At 39.0% G+C, this 22,398-nt stretch overlaps 1 protein-coding gene and 1 long non-coding RNA gene across 5 annotated transcripts; one reads left to right on the top strand and one right to left on the bottom strand.

Moving 5' to 3' along the window:
* Positions 1-38: 38 nt before the first annotated feature.
* Positions 39-15,871, bottom strand: LOC119490276 (putative helicase mov-10-B.2). 4 transcript variants are annotated; one of them, XM_037773561.1, is made up of 24 exons: positions 15,796-15,871; positions 15,498-15,555; positions 15,321-15,414; positions 14,577-14,791; positions 9,979-10,072; positions 9,161-9,308; positions 7,993-8,215; positions 7,568-7,654; positions 6,368-6,527; positions 6,086-6,240; positions 5,130-5,297; positions 4,860-4,966; positions 4,073-4,266; positions 3,685-3,788; positions 2,733-2,830; positions 2,545-2,643; positions 2,249-2,354; positions 1,977-2,094; positions 1,711-1,902; positions 933-1,001; positions 710-835; positions 461-549; positions 283-362; positions 39-159 (listed from the first exon to the last, which is right to left on the bottom strand). In XM_037773561.1, the coding sequence occupies exons 3-24, from the start codon at positions 15,342-15,344 to the stop codon at positions 125-127; spliced, it is 2,691 nt and encodes an 896-aa protein (XP_037629489.1). In that variant the 5' UTR covers positions 15,345-15,414; positions 15,498-15,555; positions 15,796-15,871; the 3' UTR covers positions 39-124. The 4 variants fall into 4 exon arrangements, with proteins under 4 accessions (XP_037629489.1, XP_037629490.1, XP_037629487.1 ...); XM_037773562.1 differs by having other exon boundaries at positions 15,321-15,410; positions 15,796-15,862; XM_037773559.1 differs by lacking the exon at positions 15,796-15,871 and having other exon boundaries at positions 15,498-15,584.
* A 112-nt stretch (positions 15,872-15,983) lies between these two features.
* On the top strand, positions 15,984-21,605 carry LOC119490315. The gene is made up of 3 exons (XR_005207376.1): positions 15,984-16,139; positions 20,395-20,643; positions 21,477-21,605. It is a non-coding gene; the product is annotated as an uncharacterized LOC119490315 (long non-coding RNA).
* Positions 21,606-22,398: the final 793 nt, after the last annotated feature.

Raw genomic sequence — 22,398 nt, 5'->3', positions numbered from 1 at the left:
CTGTCTTGTGTCTGTCCTGAGTGAACTGCACACATAGCTCTCAGTTTCAACCAGTTCTTTATTCTTAGTTTTTCTATGTTGAATACTGGAGCTTAAGATGAGTGTGCGAGGTCTGTTGGTTCCTTCAACAGGGTCCAGCTGCTGCTGCATCACTCTCCACTGAGGGGCGTAGATCAAAGGTGGACAGACAACCCAAACATCGTTTAGTCTTCAAGATGATTTTCGGACAAAAGACAGACATACAGGACAAAGTGTGTGTCAGTGTGTGAATGTGCATATTACCAGGCACTCGGTGAGTTATCTCTTCATCAGAGACTGTAATGCCACGGTATCCCCCTTCTGTGAAGCAGTAGTGGATGAACCTAAAAAGAGAAGTCAGTCAGTGTGTGAGGCATGTCGGAGTTAGATATGTATTTGCCCAACCAATCCTTCTCCACTGATTAGACAGATGAGGACTTACTTGTTCCACATTTGGTCAGTTTTCAAGACTCTCGGGTCTCCGACCACAATCAGTAAGGCTCGTGCTCGGGTCAGCGCCACGTTGAACCTCTGAGGAGATAGTTTCAGTTAGTGTGAACTCGTATTAATGAGTGTCTGTGAATTGATCTGCTGGTACTACCATTGTGGACATCAGCATATAATAGATTATGGCAATCCTGCACGATACATATTGCATATGTTGGTCTTGAGTTTGTCTTGTGTGTCTCACCTTCTCATTGTCAACAAAGCCTAGAGTGCATTTTTGCATCTGTGCAGTCAGTTTGGGATTGCTTCGCACCGTAGACAACAGAATCACGTTGTACTCTTTACCCTGAAACTGCTCTACTGAACCAACCTATGAACAGTGTAAATACAAGTTGTGTTAATGCCGTACCAAAATGTCTCTCAAACATATTTTGCAACAAACATTTAATCACTCTCCCTCTCCATACCAGTACGTTTCCCAAGTCTTCCTTCCTGAGATCTTTGTCCGTCTGAAGGGCGTTTTGGATTTTCATCACCTGTCAGGACACAAAAGTAGGACAACAGTGGTGTTGGTTGTTACAATGTTTGATCAATCTCACTATCACTTTAGCAATATGGTATTGCGAAAGTGAAAGATTGCATGGCTGTTTATTTAAGGGGAATTAAATACTGGGCTTCAACTGGACTTTACACTGAGGTGATATCATGCACATAAAAACAGCTATTGTAGGCTCTAGAAAAGTCTTACAAATATTAGGGCCTGTGTCCACCAAAGTGTTTATTCCCAGCTGAAAACCTTAGGTTCTCTTCTGAAAACGCTGAGCTGGGAACACTTGAGAGCGTTTTGGAGCTTGCTGGCAGCTTTTCTTTAACAAACAAAGAGTTTCTCTCCGTCTCCTCCCTCTTACAGAACCAGACACGCTGCTTTGTTTCCTCGTTCATTCAGTCCGTATCAAAATGTGTATCAAAGCGCATTAATTAGCGGAGGTTCACGTCAGAATTTAAAGATATTACATTTTTTCTACTCAGGACTATCTAAAGTTACCGCTTTTATGCACTGTCAGTCATTTCTTTGAGCTGCGGTTTTTGCCCTCACATTCAAATATTACAAAGCATCAAGGTTTACCACCTCAGGATTAGTCAACTCAGAGTTCAGGCTTAGGCTCAGAGTTAGTTAAATCTGCTTTCTGAAACGGGGCCCAGGTCTATTAATATATACATGGATTATTGTAATAGCATACTCACTTGTTTTCTGTACGGGGCAATGATGCCAATTTCTCCTGGTTCAATTTTGGTCACACCCTTTTTGCGAAGATGTTCAACCAGGGCTTTCAAGTATTCCTTCAAAACCTGCACCTCTGCCATGTTGTAAATAGAGGGACTGTCGGCGTCACGTTCGTCGGTGCCGGCCACTCCGTGGAAGATCAAAGGGAAACCCTGAGACAAGGAGAGACAAATGAGAATAGGGGTGGAGGGAGAGAGAAACGTTGTGTTTGTGTGTTGGACATTACTTTCTTGGGCAGGTGTTCCCATCTGCAATATGACATGCATGTCGCTTTAGGAGCATGAGGCTGAAGTTCTCCATTATAGAAGAGCTCATTGGGAATTTTCAGAATTGCAGGATGGGACCTGAGAGAGTGAAGAGGAAAAAAAGACCATTGAAAAATGTGAACCAGGGACAAGTTTAGACAGAGCATGGGCAATTGGACAGAGGTATCAAAGAATGGTTTTAAAATAACATTGAGAGACGATAAAGCAACAAATGTAAGCATCACTACTACACCTGTAGTTCCTCAGTAGTTTGGTTACAAAGCGGTTGTTGTACCCCTGTGTCTTATGTGACTTGTAAAGGTCGATGTCGTTCATCAGACGCTCCAACAAGGACACACCTGCGCAGAGTAAATGTCTTAATACTTTCTTAGGTACAGGCAATAATAAACAGCATTCAGATAGCACTTAAGTGAAAGTTCAGTTCAGTAAGTAGCTTCGTCACTATTATTTTCAGATTTTGCATTTAATAAACCTTTGACACATCAAACACTTGACCTATGTGTTTAAAAAGGTATATGCAGTGCTCACCCAAGCCATGTTTGACTGCTATTCTGGATGTGATGAAGGGGCCCAACTGTTTAGGGTCTCCAGCCAGCACTATCTGGCATTTCTTTGATTCCAGTAAACCTGTGGAGCAAACACAGAAACATTAAGGGCACACCTCATACAGAATATAAAACGCTGTATGTTAAACAAACTCAGCTTGCTTTTGTTACCTGCTATAGGGATGAGACACTCTGTTTCTGCAGCCTGGCCTGCCTCATCAACAAACAGATACGTGTAATGATCTGAAGGAATCCCTCCAGTCACTAGTCTGAGGAGAGAAAGAGAGAGAGAGAGCAAATCTTAATATTTAGATACAGGAATTGTAGTTACTAGTGGACATGACATGAGGGTACTGTAACTTTCTTGCATTGAAGACTGTTAATTTCTCACCCGTGAACAACTTTTTTGATATATGTGAGAAATGGTGTTACTATAGCTGATATTTTTATTTAGGGTACAGCAATGGTCTTAATGTTAAACTGGAACTGGTATGAATGTAATTTAAGGTTGTGTGTTAGCACAAAACAAAGCAATCTAAGAACAACTGCACTAGAGTAAAGGAGGGAATGACATGTTCACATGAAACTGTATTTTAACTTCACAGAAAGTTGCATTGACTCGACAATCCTACTTCAAGTGGATCTGAATTTGTATTATTGTAATTTTGAAAACAATCATCGTACAAAAATTACACTCAACATAATGTTAAAACGAAACCTTTCTGCCATTATGCATGCTGGCTAAAGCTCAGTGTGTGCTTGTGTTAGAATAGATCTTTATTGTCAATGTGCTCAGAACAATGAAAATTTGTTCACTGTGTATAACCACGCCGCCATCTGACCTATCACGAGCCTCCTGTTAGCCAGGAAGATGATACAGGGAACATAGTGATCTGTAATTTGTTGAATTATAGGTGTAACTAATTACGTTAATGATGGCTGATCACAGTAAGCCACGCTATTGAGCCAGCATGCACATTACCACAATACCTGGAACTGGCACACCTAGATAGAATGCAACCATTAATTGTATTACTGATTAAACCTGTGCTATGTATCTGTTGTGAAAAATCCTTACTGGCTATTTAAAGTAAATTATAACGAACGTAAGAATGTACTGTACCTTGCCGCAGTTTGCAAGGTGGTGACCATGATCTTGCTCCTCATCAGCTCAGTTTTATCGGGAGTCACAAGTGTGTTTGTGTCATGGTTCAGATTGCAACATGACTATAGAAAACCACAAAACACATACGTACATATAGACAAAAACACACATATACAGTACACATAGATATGCAGAGGCCAATTTTGCCAAGACAAGATATTGACAAGATATACTTGAAAAGTTAAAATCAATAGAATATCGGCGAGTGAAAGATGATATTTGATGGAGGAACTATTATAGATTATGGTATATGTGACTTCTAACCAAATATTTGTGTTGTCGTTAGTCTAATGTCGAGGTTTGTTTATTTTTGAGGAACAGAGTAAAAAGAAAAAAGAATCCAGACCTTTATATTTTGTGGGATATTTCTCACAGGGCTGTTCAGGGCGTACAAGCGCTGCACGTTGCCTATCTTTCCTTCCAGGATCTTCTCACAGAGGTGATCAGTTGCACCGTTGGAAGGAGCGCAGACCAGGATGTTGAGCGACGGCTGCGTTTTCACTATTTGCTTGATGGCTTCCACCAAAGTCAATGTTTTTCCTGGCCAAAACATGTAAAAATACATTATTCTAAACGTAAATATAAATCAATACTTAAACATCAGGAGGTGTTCCCACACACATGCATGTACCTAGTCGTGGAATGTAACTAAGTACCTTTACTCAAGTACTGAACTTTAGCAATTTTCATTTTATGCTACTTTCCACTTCTACTTCACTACATCTCAGAGGTAAATATTGTACGTTTTATTCCACTACATTTACTTGACAGTTAGTGGTTACTTTTTATATGATCAGAATATATGATATGATGTAGAACTACTCTACTAATCTACCCAGTAGTATTCAAAGTATCAAAAATTGGCTTCACATTGACGAACAACAACATTAAAAAGCTATTGCGTGTATTTATTAGTACTAAACACAACAATATAATATTTTATGATAACATAACACTGTGAAAGGAGCCATTCTGCATAATGACTACTTTTACTTTTCACAATTTAATTACACTTTGCTACTCTGATTTAAGTAACATTTTGAATTCAAGACTTTTACTTGAAATGTAGTATTTTTAGTCTATGGTATTTCTACTAAATCTCAGTACTTCTTCCACCATTGCATGCACCGTACCTGTGCCAGGTGGACCAAATACGAGGTATGGGGCAGGTTTTGCGGAAGCAGCTACGATGTGTTGAACAGCCTTGCACTGCTCCGGGTTGTTCTCAAGCTCCAACAGCCTAATGACAGAGAGACAGAGGTGCAAAGGAATGATATCAGAGCTGAGTCACGGTTAAGAAAGACAGTGTTTATATGCAGGTATGTTTACGTGTACAAGGAAAACTGAATTTTAGGGACAGATGGGATAAAAGGCACACACTCTTGACCTTAAGGAAGTCTAACCTTTGTAGATGTGAATGGTGGGGAGAGAATTGTCCAGTAGGGAACAGCACCTCCCTCAGTTTGTTACTGCACACCAGCTGTACTGCTCTATGCTGGGTGCGCAGGGGTATACGGTTCATGATGAAGTTAAAATGGAACCTCATGCCGTCCTTGAAACGACACATGAACCTGCATTCAAATTCACACAGTCATGCATGGTACTACAGACAGATAAACTTAACAAATTCAATTGGTGAGCATTAAAAACAACACGGAAAACAAGAAGCATTTCTAATACCCTGTCTATACATTACTAGAAATAATAGGATCACTACTTTTCCACCCCTTTCCCATATGCCTTTGAAAGGACGCAGTGATCATTGGTGTCTGTATCTTCCTTTTCCGTACATTTCCCAGAGTCACAGAATCAACAACCCAGAGGAAAGATGTGAACTTATTTCAATCGCAGGAAAGTAGCTTCAACTCATAACTTGGACTAGAGCAACAGCAGTAGTGAAACAAGAGGTTTTCAGACGACTGACTCTGGAAAAATTGGTATCTGAGTCTTTTATGCTGGATTTCTCTATGCTTAACTATTAGGGCTGACAATTTTCCAGTTTCATACGATGCCAGTATCTTCACTCTAGCTTTAAAATTGAGCCCGCTACAACCTAAAAATCCCAATTTGCTTTAAGGCGTTAAAGGCGCTAAAACAAATTTGCATTAACATGTTACTATTGCGTTAACTTTGACAGCCCTAATAACTATTGAACAAGAACGAAAACAATCTGAAGTTTATCACTTGGCCAGTTCAGCACTTGGATCAGCATGCAGTTATACAGATATCTCTTATTTATTTAGCTGATTTTAATCTGCAGCAATTCAAAGATGAATGTGCATATAGATTTCCTTGAAATGGACAATATATTTAATCTCATTTGACTACTTCTTGTTTTCCAACAATTGTCTGTTCTTACGTGTCACTGAATTCCAGGTAGACCTGCTCCGCATCCGCTTGATGGACCGTGCCTTTGAAAATATTATTTTCAAATACTCCTGCCTGGTCTAAAGGAGTCACCAGCACCTTGTTTCCGGGCAGCATCGATGGTGAGCTTTTAGTGACACCTGAAATCTGATGCCACAAAACGTTAATGTGTAATTTACAGTGTCATTCAGAGTTGTTGATGTAAAAAGCTCCAGCCGAAGCAATAGCAGTTTTCAGTCTTCATATCTATTATTCTGTGTGTGAGATGCATCACCTTCAGAATGAGAAGGTTTGCGTTTTTTTTGTGTCTGAACATGGGTGAATCCCGGTTGAATTTCTCAATCTCTTCCTTCAGATGGAGCTCCTCAAGATGCAGCAGCAACTGGAACCTCTGGTAGTAGTTCTTCCAGTTCAGAGGCATCTTCTCCAGTTTCCTAAAGAGATCCCAGTGACATGAACAACGGGATCACTTCTACAGGTATAGCAGACGTGTTCCTGCCATGAAAGCGTATGGCTCATTTTCTGTTTCATTTTTACTCACTACAAATCAGCCGAGGCACCTTAAATCTGAACTTTCTCCATTAGAGTTTATCATCATCATTAACTAGGAAGTTACATTGAGATTAAAACTTCTTTTACAAGTGAGACCTAGTCAAGACAGGGTCAAATAGCAACATCCGACACACAACAAGACAACAACATTGAATCACAGCAGCAACAATAGGTACAACAAAAATACATTACATCATACAGTGCATTAACAAGGCAGTACTTTGGTCAAGTGTTTGTTAGTTAATTGAAGCAACAGCAGCTCACAGTGACCACTTCCTTTATTCTAAGTTTAAAATCATTTAAAGAGATAAGGGTTTAAGCGTTGAGCTTAAGTTTAAGCTTAGCCTGCAGATTGTTCCAGGTTCAAGGACCATAGTGGAACAGGCTTGATTTGCCAGCCTCTCTACTGATAGCAGGCACTTTAAACTGACGCCATTTGTGTGACCTAAGATTATAACTGTTTTACATTCTTGCATACGTATGTCCTACAAACCAGTGCCCTTAACACATTTACTTTTTAAAGTGCAAAGGTTGTCTGCCACAGTATAAATTGCTGCGTAGAATAAAAATGCTCATATAGTGAATCACTAGATGAATACTGCTTCAGTGAGTCATTTAGAGAACTGGCTTGATTTTCTTGATTTGGCTTTATTTTAACTCACTGTTTATGTCATGTTAACAGCTATTTGCTCAGGGTGGAGTGAGACTATTTCAAAGATGAGTCATAGATAGAGTCATTTGAGATGATAGACTGGTTTTCCTTGAAGTTTTATGTAAAATATTGCCCCGATATTTTAATCAAGCTCATTATTTACAATATGGCACGATGCTGGGTAAACACTTGAATTGGTTTAATAGATTAAATCTGGTACAAATGATGTTCACCTTCTCATTTAGTGTCTGTGCATGTGAAAATACATACATGTTGACTTTCTTGACGTCTTTGATGTTGTCCGGTATCGGATATTTCTTCAAAGGCACCACGACCTTAAGCCACGTCATTCTAACACTGGAGTGGAAAACCAAAGACAGAACAGGACGGTAATAACTTAGATGACTAATAATAACCAATACATGTTGCAGTCTGCTGTATGTAACTTGGGATGGGTGACACAGTGTTCCATGTGAATAGAGGCTGACCAGAAAACAAGATGAAACTCTTTCACATTCAACCTTTCATGGTTAATTCCGTAAATTTGATTTGTCTGAAAAGACCATGCAAAAAGGTATTACGATTCTCAAATCTGTAATAAATCACAAAAAAGTGCTGTATTGGATGCTCTATACAGCTTAATCAACACACTAACATAGATAACATGGATATTATATGATATTAACTTGTTATACCCTCCAGCAGATATCCAATCCACAGCTTTGAGGTCGCATGGTGAGGTTGACTCTCTAGGGAGGGGCTCTTCACTGAGAGATGTTCGACGTATGATTTCAAAGAGGCGCATAATCTCAAAGTTATCTGAGGGCAGGTCATGCGATTCAAACTTAAAGACCAGAAACTGTTCATAGAAGCCTGCATGCTTGGAGTGGAAATGGACATTGATTTGATATGCCGCTCCTAGAAAGAGCATGGGAGAAATAAATGTGACGAAATTAGGAATATACATATGCAGTAATGTCACTTTATGAAATGTGAATCCAGACAGTACATATTTCAAATAGAGCTGCAACAATTAATTGATTATTTGTCAACTATTAAGATAATCGATTAATCGGTTTGAGTAATTTTTTAAGAAAAAAAAAGTAAAAATTCTCTGATTCCAGCTTCTTAAATCTGAATATTTTCTGGTTTCTTTACTCCTTTATTACAGTAAACTGAATATCTTTGAGTTGTGGATAAAACAAGACATTTGAAGACGTCATCTTTGGCCTTGGGAAACACTGATTGTCATTTTTCACCATTTTCTGACATTTTATAGACCAAACAACTAATCAATTAATCAAGAAAATAATCTACAGATTAATCGACAATGAAAATAATTGTTAGTTGCAGCCCCAATAGAAACAATATTTATTATAAACCACATGAAATCACAACAACAGTCATGTGTTCTGTCTTACATGTTGGATTCAGCATTTTCATTGTCAAACTACTTATTGTATTTGAACAGTTGCCTGTGGTGAGCCTAACCCAACACAAGTAACTTGTCTCAACTGGATAGAGAATGACACATACTTTAATTATTCAAAACAGCAAAAAGTACTTCACTATGACCAGTCGGTGAAGCCTCCGGTTTCTGTTTTGACTAAAGCTCAAAGATGTTCTGTCTCGTTCTATAACAGTTGTTGAATTCCCTTTTTTGTTTTCATTTCTGTTACACATTGTTTGAGCCTTTGTTTTGTCACAGTCACTACCTGTAAGGTTTGTGTTTTTACTCCTTGTGAATGCACAATTAACAATGGTGTATATATGGACTATTGCTGGAAATTTGTCACTGGGGTCAATATCCAACCGCCCCTGACCACTGTGTGTGTGGCATATGATTCTGTGTCTTCGTCATACCTGGTCCAAGACCGAGATGCTTCAAATTCTTGATAATTTCTCCATGGCAGTCTCTGACAGTGAAAATGTTCTTAACGAGGTCAGAATCCTCAAGAGTAAAGTGAAGCCTTCCGAAACCCCAGTTCTTCACAGTGAGTGGCACAACTATCTGTTGGACAGGAAATATTACAAATGGTCAGTGTTATCACTGCAGCCATGAGCAAATGCACATCCACACACACACACACACACAACTATCACAAAAAGCCAACAAACTGCTGTTTGTATCCTGTGCGTTAAGTTTCATTTTCACGTCAACTGTTTGTGTGCCATGTTCACAACGTCACATTTTCACTGTTCAAAAATAATAATTTCTAGCCCAACCATGTTGTTTTTTTCCTAAACCTAACTAAGTGGTTTTGTCGCCTAAACTTAAGCAAGTGTTTTTGTTTAATTCACAACATTAAGCATGTGTTTGCTGCGACCGAAAAGTGACGCCGAGGGGTCTGACAAAGCGTCTAGTATGTGACGAGTTGGGATGAGAATGTGTTGGGAAATTTACCAAGATAAGAATTAATACCATAAAAGGTGTGTATATTCATCATAGTGCATTCATATCAGAACAACAGGGGTCAGTAAGCTCACACAATACAACAAGTAATTATATTAAGTCAGTGAGCTCCTATGTTTGAAATGTTGAGTGACAAAAATTCAATTAATCTACACTACCTGCTTCTACTCAGACGTATTGCAAATGTTTAAAATGATGGTATTATTAATAAATAATCTCACATGTTTTTCAGCTTGGTCATTAAAAAGCACCGCTTATTAGTCCTCACCTTGTTTTCATACACAGTGAGGCAGATCTTCTCTTCCACTGACGGAGGCTCTGAGGTCACGGTGACACTATGTTTATTGCAGCCCAGCTGAGCCCTGTGTTGTTGGACGACAAGAAATACAACAAGGCATGTTTGAAATGATATCACACATAAAGTGGACTGCGAAACACATACAGTACTTCTGTTGGGAAGCTTTGATTACACTTTAGGGCCACCATCTCTCCTGCTAAAGCAAGATCAGCTAAAGAAATACAGGCTGCAGAGGTAGAATCAGTTTAAACACCAGGAAGCACAGGAGAGCAGACACACAATAACAGTTGAGAAAGAAACCATTCAGGGTGTCTCCACAGCCTTTAACCACAGCAGAGGGAGGTTGGTTACAGCTTTGCAGTATTTGTACTTTATGTGTGTGTCACAGTTGTTGGGAGCAGTTACTTAAAGCAGTTACTAAATCCTTACTGGACACAAAAAAACATTAAAATTCCTATTATATGTGGAAAATAACTCATATCTGCTTTATAACGTAAAGGTGCTTTCAGACAGGGAATAAGTTATGAAGAAAAGAATGATAGCGGGTGAGCTAGGGCTGATTAGTTTCCATTGTTGATTAATTTGTCAATTATTTTCTTGATTAATCGATTGTTTGTTTGGTCAATAAAATTTCAGAAATAGTGAAAAAAGTCGATCAGTGTTTCCCAAAGCCCAAGATGACGTTCCTCAAATATCTTGCTTTGTCCACAGCACAAAGATATTCAGTTTACTGTCATAGAGGAGTAAAGAAATCAGAAAATATTCACATTTAAGAAGCTGGAATCAGAGAATTTTGACTTTTTCAAACCAATTAATCGGTTATCAAATAGTTGGCAATTATTTATTTAATAGTTGACAACTAACTGATTAATCGATTAATTGTTGCAGCTCTAGTGTGAAGCCTGTCACATGCTTCAACAGATAACACTTTCTAAAATAGACCACAGAATTCCTGCAGTTTTGTCTTTGGGACCAAAGCAGTTCAGTTAAGTTGTCAACAAAACTTGTAGAAGACCTTGGAGGGATTTTTAGTTTGCTTTTCAACACAGTGCAAACACATTCAAAGGAGGCAAAATCCAACCACATGATAACTGCTTGCATTGAAACGAGTCTTATAGCAGCAACATCACCACCTTTCCTTTCATGGACAGAAACATTCGTAAAATTAAAGTTTGGAGGGTCTGACTCAGTGGGAAATGGAGCATTGCCACTAATATATAGCCAGGTTTCAGTTAAAAGCATAAAATCAAGATTATATTGTGGCAGCTGCCAATTCTCTGGTGCTTGCTGTTGTTTCCCTTTTCCCTGGTGTTTTTTTGGTTGAGTTGCTGAGTGATTAGAGGGTTATTCAGTTCACCTGTTGCGCAGGGTGTGGGGACTGGCTCTTAAATGATAGTTGAGAGCAGCTTGGTGCATTCCCCTCTTGGCCAATCAGGGTGTAACGACGCCCTTTCTGTAGGGCTTAAAAGAGGAGGGAAACTGCATACCCAGTGTCATTCTGATCTCTCCTTCACTCAATGCAACATGTGTTATCAGCTTTATCAGAAACTCTGGTCTGTTTTGGGCCCTTTTGGGATTCTGTGATCTTTGTGTTTTGTTTGTTGAGAGTGTTGACTCCTAGTTGGGGAAACAAGTTAAGTGCCAACCAATTAGGTTACCTGCACTGGGACGTTTAGGTACTATTTGTGCAACGATCTGGCTTGCCTTACCATAGCCTAACGCCTGTAGGCTGTATTTTTGTATTCTATTCATTTGTTGATTTTCAATGAAACCCTTTATACCCATTTCTTTTAGTGTATTTTATTTGGGAAAACTTTAAAGGAGGGTAAAAGGAAAAGTAAAACCAATATTTCAGTTTCCTTAATTGTTTGTTAATATAGAGGCATTTGTTCATTATTGAAGAGGCATTTGTTCATTATTATTATTAAGAAGGCATTTTATTTTATATTATTATGTGGATGGGAACTGTTTTTCAGTTCTGACTGAACAACTAAAGTCTGGGGAACTCAGTACCGCCACAATATGAAGTGAGAAGATCATTAATTAGAGATGATGTTGTTAACACATTGAATAGTGCGGGGCACTAAGCAGACTGAACACTGTATGGAATTGGTAACAGATGAGCCGGATTTGATGACTTTGATCACTTTCCATGCATATCAAGACAGGATAGAGAAATATATAGGAATAGAGAAAGCGAGAGGCACACTGGGTCCTGGCTCATCCTGGGAACATTCATGAATGCCTCCTCCCTTTGGCCTTGACTCGACAGATTGTGAGAGTTTGCTGTATTTTGGCAAACAATCAGTTGTGCTAACTGGACATGCTGTGCTCTTATCAGGCTGGGAAGAAGGAGGATGATTCTGATGCTGTCGAGGAGGAAGTGGGGGAGGTTTGTTTAAACTATGTTCAGGTGATGTTCAGGGGGCTGAAGTGACTCTCCTTCAAGGTTTCTGGCATGTTGTGTCTAGGCGTTGTATTGATTCCTCTCGTCTCTTGTCCTTGGCAGAGGGAGCAGATGGGTGACGCAGGAAGTAAAATGGTTTGGATACGAACAGTTTTACTACTGACTTTGTGAGGCAAATTCCATCTGCCCTAAAAGGATGTCTACAGTCCCAGAAAAAAGTTTAAATTGTCAATAAGGTGTACTGTATGGAGGGTACATGCAGTTGAAAGCCAGGTGTTCAGTGCCAACGATCTGCTGAATCTCTCAACTCCTCTTCTGACTGGTGGTAAAGGCCACTGATAAACACTTTAGTATTCAAGGAGCTGAGTGCGATCAATGGATCAGTAAAGTATTATTTCAGTACTTCTGATTGCTCTTTCACACTGGCATTGGTCCCTATGCGCACTATGATGTTTTTCCACTGTCAGATGTGCAGCCAGCATATTTTCGGTCATGTCACAGTTCTTAATGCTCATGCCTTTTACATCTTAAACAGCAACATTTGTTGTTAGCGTTCCCTGTAGCTTTTTGCTTTGAGGATTACTCTCACCCTGTTGTGTGAGGATGAGAGGATATACAGGCCACCTGATGGAGAACCAGGGTCCTGCAACAGTGGTGCACATCTGTTCTCACGTTGTACACTTGCTCATTGGAGAGGTTTGTTGCCAACTCTTCCTTTTGCAGCTGTCCGTGGCTGTGGCCTATTAAGCACAGGGGCACTGGGCTCTGGCTGTCATTTGTCCTCCCATTTCTCAGAGAAATTATTAATAGTATAGTTATTCTTATTTGCATCTGTTTCTTTGTAGTCTTGTTGGTGTGGGTTAGCCGTGTATAAGCATTCTCTTGTCCACTGTTTTGACAGGCATATTCAGGCAGACAGTATGAGGAAAATAAAGGTATTTTTTGAATGAACTAGAAAATAAGCATAACATGTGACCTTCAGTCCTGGTTGATTTAGAATTTCTATTTGAGTGAAAACAATGCAGTTGTGCTCAGAGTTTAGTCGTCTGATTCATGTCCTTCAAAATTTGAGAATTGTGTGCATAGTTCCATTTTTGTGTATACAATGGAGAAAAACTACAGCATTTTTTCTGGGACTGTCCCCACAGACACCCAGCTCATAATACTGCAAATATATAAATATTGCAACATAGGCTCAATCACCATTGTGTTAACCCATTCGGCTATAGATAGTGACTGAAGACATTTATTTAAAGGCCCTATATTGTAAAAGGTGAGATTGTCATGTCTTTTTTACTATAAAGCAGGTTGCTTTAGTAAGTGCTATATATGGTGCCTACAAATGGGATCGTGTTTGCCGTGATCACGAGTTGAACCCATATGAACACCCCCCTCATGTGGTATTCACGACCTTGTAAGTGGAAAGTTTCTGAAAGCTCCGAGTTCACGAGTTGTGACGTGTTTGTTGACGTTGTCAGAAATGGCGGAGGCCATAGAAGTGAAATTTTCAGTGCATAATAAGTTAATATATTGTCGTATATTGTTTTTCTTCGTAATTTTATAATAGGTCTGAGGAAATGGTTGATATTCCCAACGGCCTCATCCTTTTCCTCTGTCATTATGCCTTTGCATTTACTGCATTATGTTACCCACTTGCTAGCTTGCTAAAGACAGCGGGAGTAAAGTTATTATTAATGTTGCTAAGCAGCGGTGTTCTCACAACTTAACCACTTGAACGCCAAGGATATTGTGTACACGACATCCCATGTTGTAAACACAATCTCACAAGTTTCATGTGAAGGCACCATTACACACAAGCCACTATTTAGAAACTGTGCCTTTAAGCAAGCCTCAGGATTTCTGTAAATTTGTGATATCACAGTTGTGATGTCAGGACCGTTAAAAACAGGCATATTCAGGCAGACAGTATGAGGAAAAGAACGTGTTTTTTTTACTATTACAGCATGTAAACATGTTCTAATAGAAACACAAAATACGCATGTAATAAGTATGAACCTGGAAATGAGCACAGTAGCGACCTTTAAATGAAAATATTTGAGATTGCCACTTATCTGTTTGTTTGTCACATATAAAAATAAGTGTAGGATTATTGGTGTCCTTACTTATATACCTTTAGAGTTCTAATTGAAGGCTTTCTTACCTGTACTTCTGAAATAACTTTGCCATTTTTTGACGAGCTTCAATCTTTTTGCGGGCCTGCCGAGCCATGTTGGCTTCACCATTGGGTGGATTGTGTGGCCCCTTCTGGTCACCACGTCCTGGTCCTGGAGACTGCACAGGCTTCACCGCAGGCAACATCTGCGGATGCTGCTGCTGTAGCGGTTGATGGAGTAAGCATGTTTGGCCCAGATGGTACTGAAAAGAAAAAACAAATGGATCATGAACCCCGCTGTCTGCAGTATGAGTATACTTGGGATTATGGCAAAAGTCCTATGGGCTGGCTTTAACAGTTCATCAGGTCATGTGATCCCATAGGTTCTCTCTTTTTATAGGCTTATGTGAAACCTTTCATCAACACACCTACAGCCTCCAACCTAGACGATGTGAGGAGCTGCAGCTCTATCAGCATTTTCAAAACCAACTTAAAACGTCTGTTGAAAGCTGCTCGGCTCTGTACTCACTGATCTTTATTTCATAGTCTTCATGACTTGCTTTTACTTGACAAGCATACTTTGTGATGTGCTGTTGTGTGTTCTTTCTTGTATGACTGTAGTATGTTTCTTTGTTTTGACCTGCCAAGGGATTTACAGATGTGAATTATCTAAAAGCTATAATCTGGTACGGTGCATCAAATGGTGACATTTATGTTTTAAACTGTACATGATCCCTTTTAAATAAAATCATAAAATAAAATAAATAAATAAGGCCTGAGCTCAATAATTACCTGCAAGCAGCATTTATCAGCCATTTCCTCCAAAGGAAATGTTGTCCAGTTAGTTATGCACAAGCTTATCTGACCCTACTGTCAGTGCACCTAACTCCAGGAAGAGGAAACACAAAATTACTCAACATATCATAATAATATTGAATAGGTTGAAGTATTAGCCTTAGCTAAACATACCTTTTATCCACTAGGAGGCAGTGAAACACCAGGAAGAAACTTAGCTTCAATGGAGCAGCTTGATGAGGCAGCAAGAGTGAAGTTAGCATTAAAAAAATAACATTATATAACATGCATGTATCAGTAAGTATAAAACCCAACTGCTAGGTTTAGTCTGTCTATTTATTTTCAACAGTTTAAGTGTAACATTTATAGTTAAATATGTATAAATAGATATCATTAACCTTGATCTCAACCACAGCAAAACAACAGTAGTTAATATACTATTTAGCAAACATATAATGTTGAAGTAACTTACTCTATAGGAGGACAACAGGTGTGTTAGCAGCACAGGAGACTGGGGAGAAAAAGTGAATTGTTGAAAAAGTTTTGATTTGAGGATAAACAGAATCATAGTTTGAGTGTATCTTAGCAACGGCAGGTGATGCTGCATCACCTGCCGTTGCTAAGATACACTCTGCACATAATGTTTACTTATCTTCCAGTAGTTTTTGTCTTAGCCTCGTTGCCCTCCGTGGTTGGGTTGGGAATTAAGTTAAGTTATGGTTAGGAGTCACTTAATATGACTTTTTAAGGTAATATTGGGATTAATTTGGTGAAGAAAACAACAAATCAATGTGGAAACTGTCTTCAACACAACAGGTGTTTAATTCTCTGCCTAATTGTCCTAATTGTTCTGCGCATGCGTGGACCAGACTGGACCAATGGCTGTACCCAAAATAAACCCCCAAATTATTATTACTTAGTTTATATCCTCAAATAAGATAAGATAAGATAAGATAAGATAAGATAAGATAGAACTTTATTAATTCCGAAGGAAATTCTTGTGCCAGAGATTGCTCAAAAATACAACAAAATTACAACAAGTTCAAGTGTATAAAATACAAGTGTATAAAATAAAAAAGTACTATTTCTAGCACCAGTGCCTAATAGAATAACAATTAAGTAAGATACATTTAGTAAAATGAGTAAATAAGATAAGATAAGTAAAATAAAAAAGGTAAAGTAAGCTAACAAACAGAAAAATAAGTAATATTGCAACATGTTGGACATCAATATTGCACAAATAATGGACTCCTTTCTTTTTTTTCTTTTTTTTTATTGTGTTATAAACCGATTATAAAACAAGTGAAGACATGTGCAGGGACATATATAAAAAAGAGCAAAAATATATTATACAGAGAAAGACATTAACATCCCTAGCATCCCTACAAATTGTATTTGTTTTATACACTGCTGGGTATTTTAACCTATAATAATACATCATAAATAGTTCGAGTTATATTTTGTATTATGAATCTGAATCTGCAAAATAACTAAAGCTGTCAGACAAATGTAGTGGAGTAAAAAGTACAATATTTACCTCCAAAATGTGGTGGAGTAGAAGGAAGTATAAAGCATAAAGTAGCAGAACATCTGGAAACCTCAAAATTGTACCCAAATACAGTACTTGAGTAAATGTACTTAGCTACGTTCCACCACTGTGTGCATGTAAAACTGTTATCATTTCATGCAAACTAAAAATATCTATAAAGAGAGAACATCTACCATGTATGTTTGTATTTCTGTTCTGTTGTAGTTCCTGCATAAATCAGCCTGTTAAATAATGCAAGAAATGCATAAAGTTTATGTTTGTTTATGTCTTTGAGCCATTAAGAAGATGTGTTTGACCCCTGCCCCTCAAAGTGGGGGAGAAGGTGTGAAACAACAAGATACTCATTTGAAATCTGGTCCTGATGGCACTGAACAGAAAGAACTGTGATGCCAAATGAGTTTAATGTTTAATGACTCATGTTTCAGTTGTTGTCACTAGGGGGCAACGCAGACTCATTTTTGCTCAGTGTGTGTAAGTGTAACTTATTGGCTGAATTTCTGAAATGAAAGGACTACAATTTAAGCCGGCTTTACATAATGGCATAGCTTTCACTCTCTCATCTCTTTTGTAGTTTATTTGTGAGGTAATTTGTTTCCAGCCTTGAAAGATGCTGTCTGAATTAAGATGAATTTGACTTGATTCAATTTGGTGTCTTCACTATTCATAGTAGCTTCTCTGTAAGGACTTAGGGTAGGGTTTGTTAAACATTTTGGGGCCGGGGACCCAGGTAGAAAATTTTCCAAGGACCCCCTCTTCATAACTCTGATTAAGCATAATGTTTACCACCATTTGTACTCTTCGATGCCATTGGAACTTTTTGTTTTCTAAAATTTTTCCAACCTGAATACTTCAGACTTGTTTCATAGAACATAATTTGAATCATGTTAGCACCACTTATATACTTTTAAACGGAGGGTCATTTAATAATCTAATGTGGGTGGGAGTAATGGACACAATATGCTTGTTTTATATGCCCTTTTTTAATGTTACAGCACAATTTTATAATTTATAGCAAATTATTTTGCAGACCCCACTTTGAGAATCACTGACTTGGGTTGTGTCTGTAATGCTTTGTGAGCTTAGAGTGACTGTATCACAATATTTATGGTAGCACTATAATATTTCTGTAAATATTTATATTTGTTTTGGTGTCATATTTATTATATTAATCACATATCTGTATATCAGTCACACCAAACACAGAGCCTCATCATAAAAAAAGAAATAGAAGACATGTAACCTGTCAAGTCAGGTTAAACGAGTTTTGTGTTGTGACATTAAACAGTAAGTAGAGGAGGGAATCTGGTGAGGGAAGGATTAAGGGCTGCAACTAACAATTATTTTCATTGTCGATTAATCTGTTTATTATTTTCTAAATTAATCGATTAGTTATTTGGTCTATAAAATGTCCGAAAATTATGAAAAATGTCAATCAGTGTTTCCCAAAGCTCAAGATGACGTCCTCAAATGTCTTGTTTTGTCCACAACTTAAAGATATTCAGTTTACTGTCATAGAGGAGTAAAGAAACCAGAAAATATTCACATTTAAGAAGCTGGAATCAGAGAAATTTGACTTCTTTTTTTTCTTGAAAAAATTACTCAAACTAATTTTGTTGATCATCAAAATAGTTGGCAATTAATTTAATAGTTAACAACTAATCGATTAATCGTCCCAGCTCTAGAATGATTTTCACCATGATAGTTATTACGATATTATTACTTTATATATCTTTAGGTCATATTTCATTATTTCTTTATTGTCATTGCACAAAGTACAATCAAACTAAGTGTGCAGAAATCTGTAAGGTGCATACCAATACAAATAAAGTAATGATAAATACCTAAAGAGCAACAGACAGGGACTAAATTAGGTAAAATAGTGTCATACAATATGTGCAATAGTTCCTCAGGAGCAACACTAGAGGGTTTGGTAAATCTTTATGCTGAGTTTTTGGGGGTTTAGGAGGGGTTAGTTTGTGTGTGCGTGTGTATCTGGGGCGTAGGAGGTGTCTACTGATGCCTCCGAAGAAAGTTTGGAAGTGGCCAAATGAGGATTAGAGGAACAGGGGGTCGGGTTTGTTTGACACGAAATCTTCAGAACAACCAGAGGTGTTTGTTTATCCTGATCAGTGTTAGTGCTGTTTGTGTGTGTGTTTCTGTCAGCCTCCTATCTGTCTGCCTGCCCATGTTTGTGTTTGAAAGCTGGATGCTATCAGACCGCATGATGACTCAGCCGTCCAGATTGTCTTACTGTACCATCAGCCCTGCTGCGCGGACACTGACTCAGTGATCCTCTCGCTGTCCTGGCGGCCTACGACCCCACATGAGCCTGAATCACACCCCAGACAGCAGAGCGTGTGTGTGTGAGAGAGAGACATAGTGCCCCCTGATAGCAGCGTGCATGTGTGACTGTTTATCTGACGACATGTCGATGCATTGTGTGTTTGTGTGTCAATGACCCAGAGAGACAGCAGAGCAAAAGAAATGACTTAAACGGCCGCAGCTGCATTTCCATGGCAACGGGGTGTTTTAATGGAGGGACATTATGGGCTAGAGAGCAGGGTAATGACCGCTCTGGCCGTCGGAATGCCTTGATCTTATCACCATGGCGAGAGGGGATGCTCCCACTTTCTGATGGTCTAATAGCCCCTGCTCTAATAGACAGGCGGCCTGGGCCACTGAGGTCACTCGGAAAACACAGGACCATCCCTCCCACACACACACACACACACACACTTATAGCACTGCTTTTCCACAGAAGCATAAACTGTGTCCAGTTTTCTGTTGGTGCACTGTAATAGCTGGTTAAAGGGTCCTATTATAACACTGACTAATATAGCAAGTATATTTGTGATGGGAATGTAATCAAAGGGCATTGTTGGGAATGGATGAGGAGAGAGCAAAAAGAGAGATAAGAGTTTGTTGAAAACCTGTTTGCAGAAGAATGGCCTGTCACTGTTTTTGGCACCCTCACACACTCTAGTACTCGCATGCCCTCGCGGGTCTCACACAGCACGGCGGGAGTGTATACACGGGCAAATCCTATAAGTCCATTTGAATACCACAACAGTCTTCCTCTAATCTGTTTGTTTGAAATTCGTGATGAATCGTCAATTTTCGGCAGACCCAACGCAGGCCTTATCCACACCTATTTGTCCGTGTTAAGGGTTGAGTTATTTCTCAACGCGATTGGTCGGATGCCAATGGAGAAGTGTGTGTGTGAATGTTCCTCTTTATCTCACTCAATGAGTGAGTGGAGGTTGGCTGTAAGGCTATCTGTCCCTCTCAGACACCCAATCTGTCTCTGTCACTGGGCCTGCAGCCTGAGCACACACACACACACACACACACACTCTGCTGTTATCGCGTCAGTGCCACGTTATTGTGTATTTGGTACTAGCCAGACCAAAAATGACTCACCTTAGTAATGAATGACTGAAGAGAGTATTTCTTAATCAAATTAAGAATCTTGATCTAAGTTGAATTCATTATCAAAGTCCCTTTCTCTCTCTGTCCTGACAGGCAGACAGACAGACAGTGCTCGGGGTGAGAGCTGCGCCTGCACTGAAGTGTCCCATTGAGTTTCCTGAAGTGGACTTATCTCCTACCATCCCATCTCGCATCGCACTCTTTCCTGGATCCAGACAGGGCTGAGCGCCACACTCATCCAGCCCTCCTCACACCCAAGAGGCCGCTCTCTTCTGGGCTCAGTCCCACACTCAACCACACATCCTCCTTACAGTTGGCAGAGATGGCTGCATGATACTCAAGGTAATGATCTTGTGTGTGTGAGGGCTGGACAGTTGCTGGTGATGATGATGTTGACAGAAATATTGATGCCACCACCAAAGATACCGCTAGTTCTGAGTGGACAGTAAAGACACAATCAGGAAGAGTGACATAAATCCTCAACGCTTACTACTATAGCAACCAATCTTCACATACTGTACACATTTAAAGATCCCCTCCAGACATGTTTTTTTTTATTTTGTTGGGGTATTTTATTCCTTTATTAGATAGCAATAGTATAGAGATGAAAGGAAATGACAGAGAAAGATGCCACAAAGGTCCCGAACTGGATTCAAACCATTTTTTTTTTACATATATCTGCAAGCAGCAATGCGTGAGGTCTGCCCATGGGACACAAATAGATGTTTGACATACTGCAACTGTTCAGCTCCACTACGGATACACACATAATATATACAAACACTAAAAGTAGCACATCAGATTAAACAAACTAGATTTAATAGCACATGAAATGCTATTCTATGCTAATCTTGTTTGTTTAATCTGTACATAAAAAAATATGACATGCTTTCACGTGGGGTCTTGTCATCAGCATGAGGTTGCCAGGCAACCAGCAGAGACGACAGAAGGTTACTGATGGTGTTAATTATTGAGCTTTAGAGGTGCTGCTAGGTGGATTTTGTTACCTGTGGACAGAGACAGGCTAGCTGTTTCCCTCTGTTTCCAGTCTTTGTGCTAAGCTAAGCTAACAGGTTGTATGACACGACAGTGATATCAACCGTCCCATCTAACTCGATAAAAGCAAATTTCCAAAAATGTCTGAATATTTTCTTCTGTTTTTTTATTATTTTCAGATCACGTCTTGGAGAACAAAGGAGCGTGGACACAAGGATGCATAAAGTAAGTTTTCTATTCCAGGCAATTTAGACACACACATACATTTGGCCAAGACACACAAACAACATTGACACTGAAGATGTGCAAACCTAAATAGTTAATGCTAGACCCATCCAATGAAGCACACAAAGTGCGTCAGACCACATTTGGTGATGCTCCTCGCTGTTTCTTTGAGAGGACAAATAGGCAAGTTGCAATATTTCATCTATTTGTGTTTGGGCAAGGAGCTCACGCATAGCTGCTTGCAGTTATATGTTATATTTCATCCTCATGTGAATCCCTTTAATTGATCTCTCATTTTTATTTTACATCGGTTTTAGTAACTCATCCACAAACAGTCTGTTTCTTAAACTAATTAACTAATGAACATATAGTCGGTTAAATCTCAGGGGTGGAGGCTGTGACTGTGATGGTGGTGGTGACATCTGCTGTGTTTTTGTGTGCACAGTATGTATAATTATGATGATTCATTGTTTCTTCAGGTTTTCCTGCGTGTATATCTGCATGTAGTTTAGTCTGGCGTGGTGTATTGTTGTGAAGTGGAATCATATTTACTTTTTTTTTTTTTTTTTTTACCAGTAGTAGGAGGCTTTTCAAGCGTACACAGCTTTCGTTTATCTCTCCCTCTTTGACTCTAAACCAGTGGTTCTCAATCGTTTTCGTGTCAATGACCCCTAAATTGATACACATTAGGTCACAGACCCACGTTTGATAAGAATTTGCTTCAGGGACCAAAATATCTTTGTTCTTAGATATGTATTAGTCAACTACAGTTGGGTGTGAAACCTAGGATCAGAATAGTCACTATTATAACTCTTACTCACACTGTGCTCACTTCTATAGTGAATTAAATAGTGAAAATAAACTATTACCCCAATT

Source organism: Sebastes umbrosus, chromosome 6 (genome assembly GCF_015220745.1).
Source record: "Sebastes umbrosus isolate fSebUmb1 chromosome 6, fSebUmb1.pri, whole genome shotgun sequence".
In the NCBI taxonomy this organism is placed as follows: domain Eukaryota; kingdom Metazoa; phylum Chordata; class Actinopteri; order Perciformes; family Sebastidae; genus Sebastes; species Sebastes umbrosus.
This window is presented reverse-complemented; position numbering and strand designations above follow the sequence as displayed.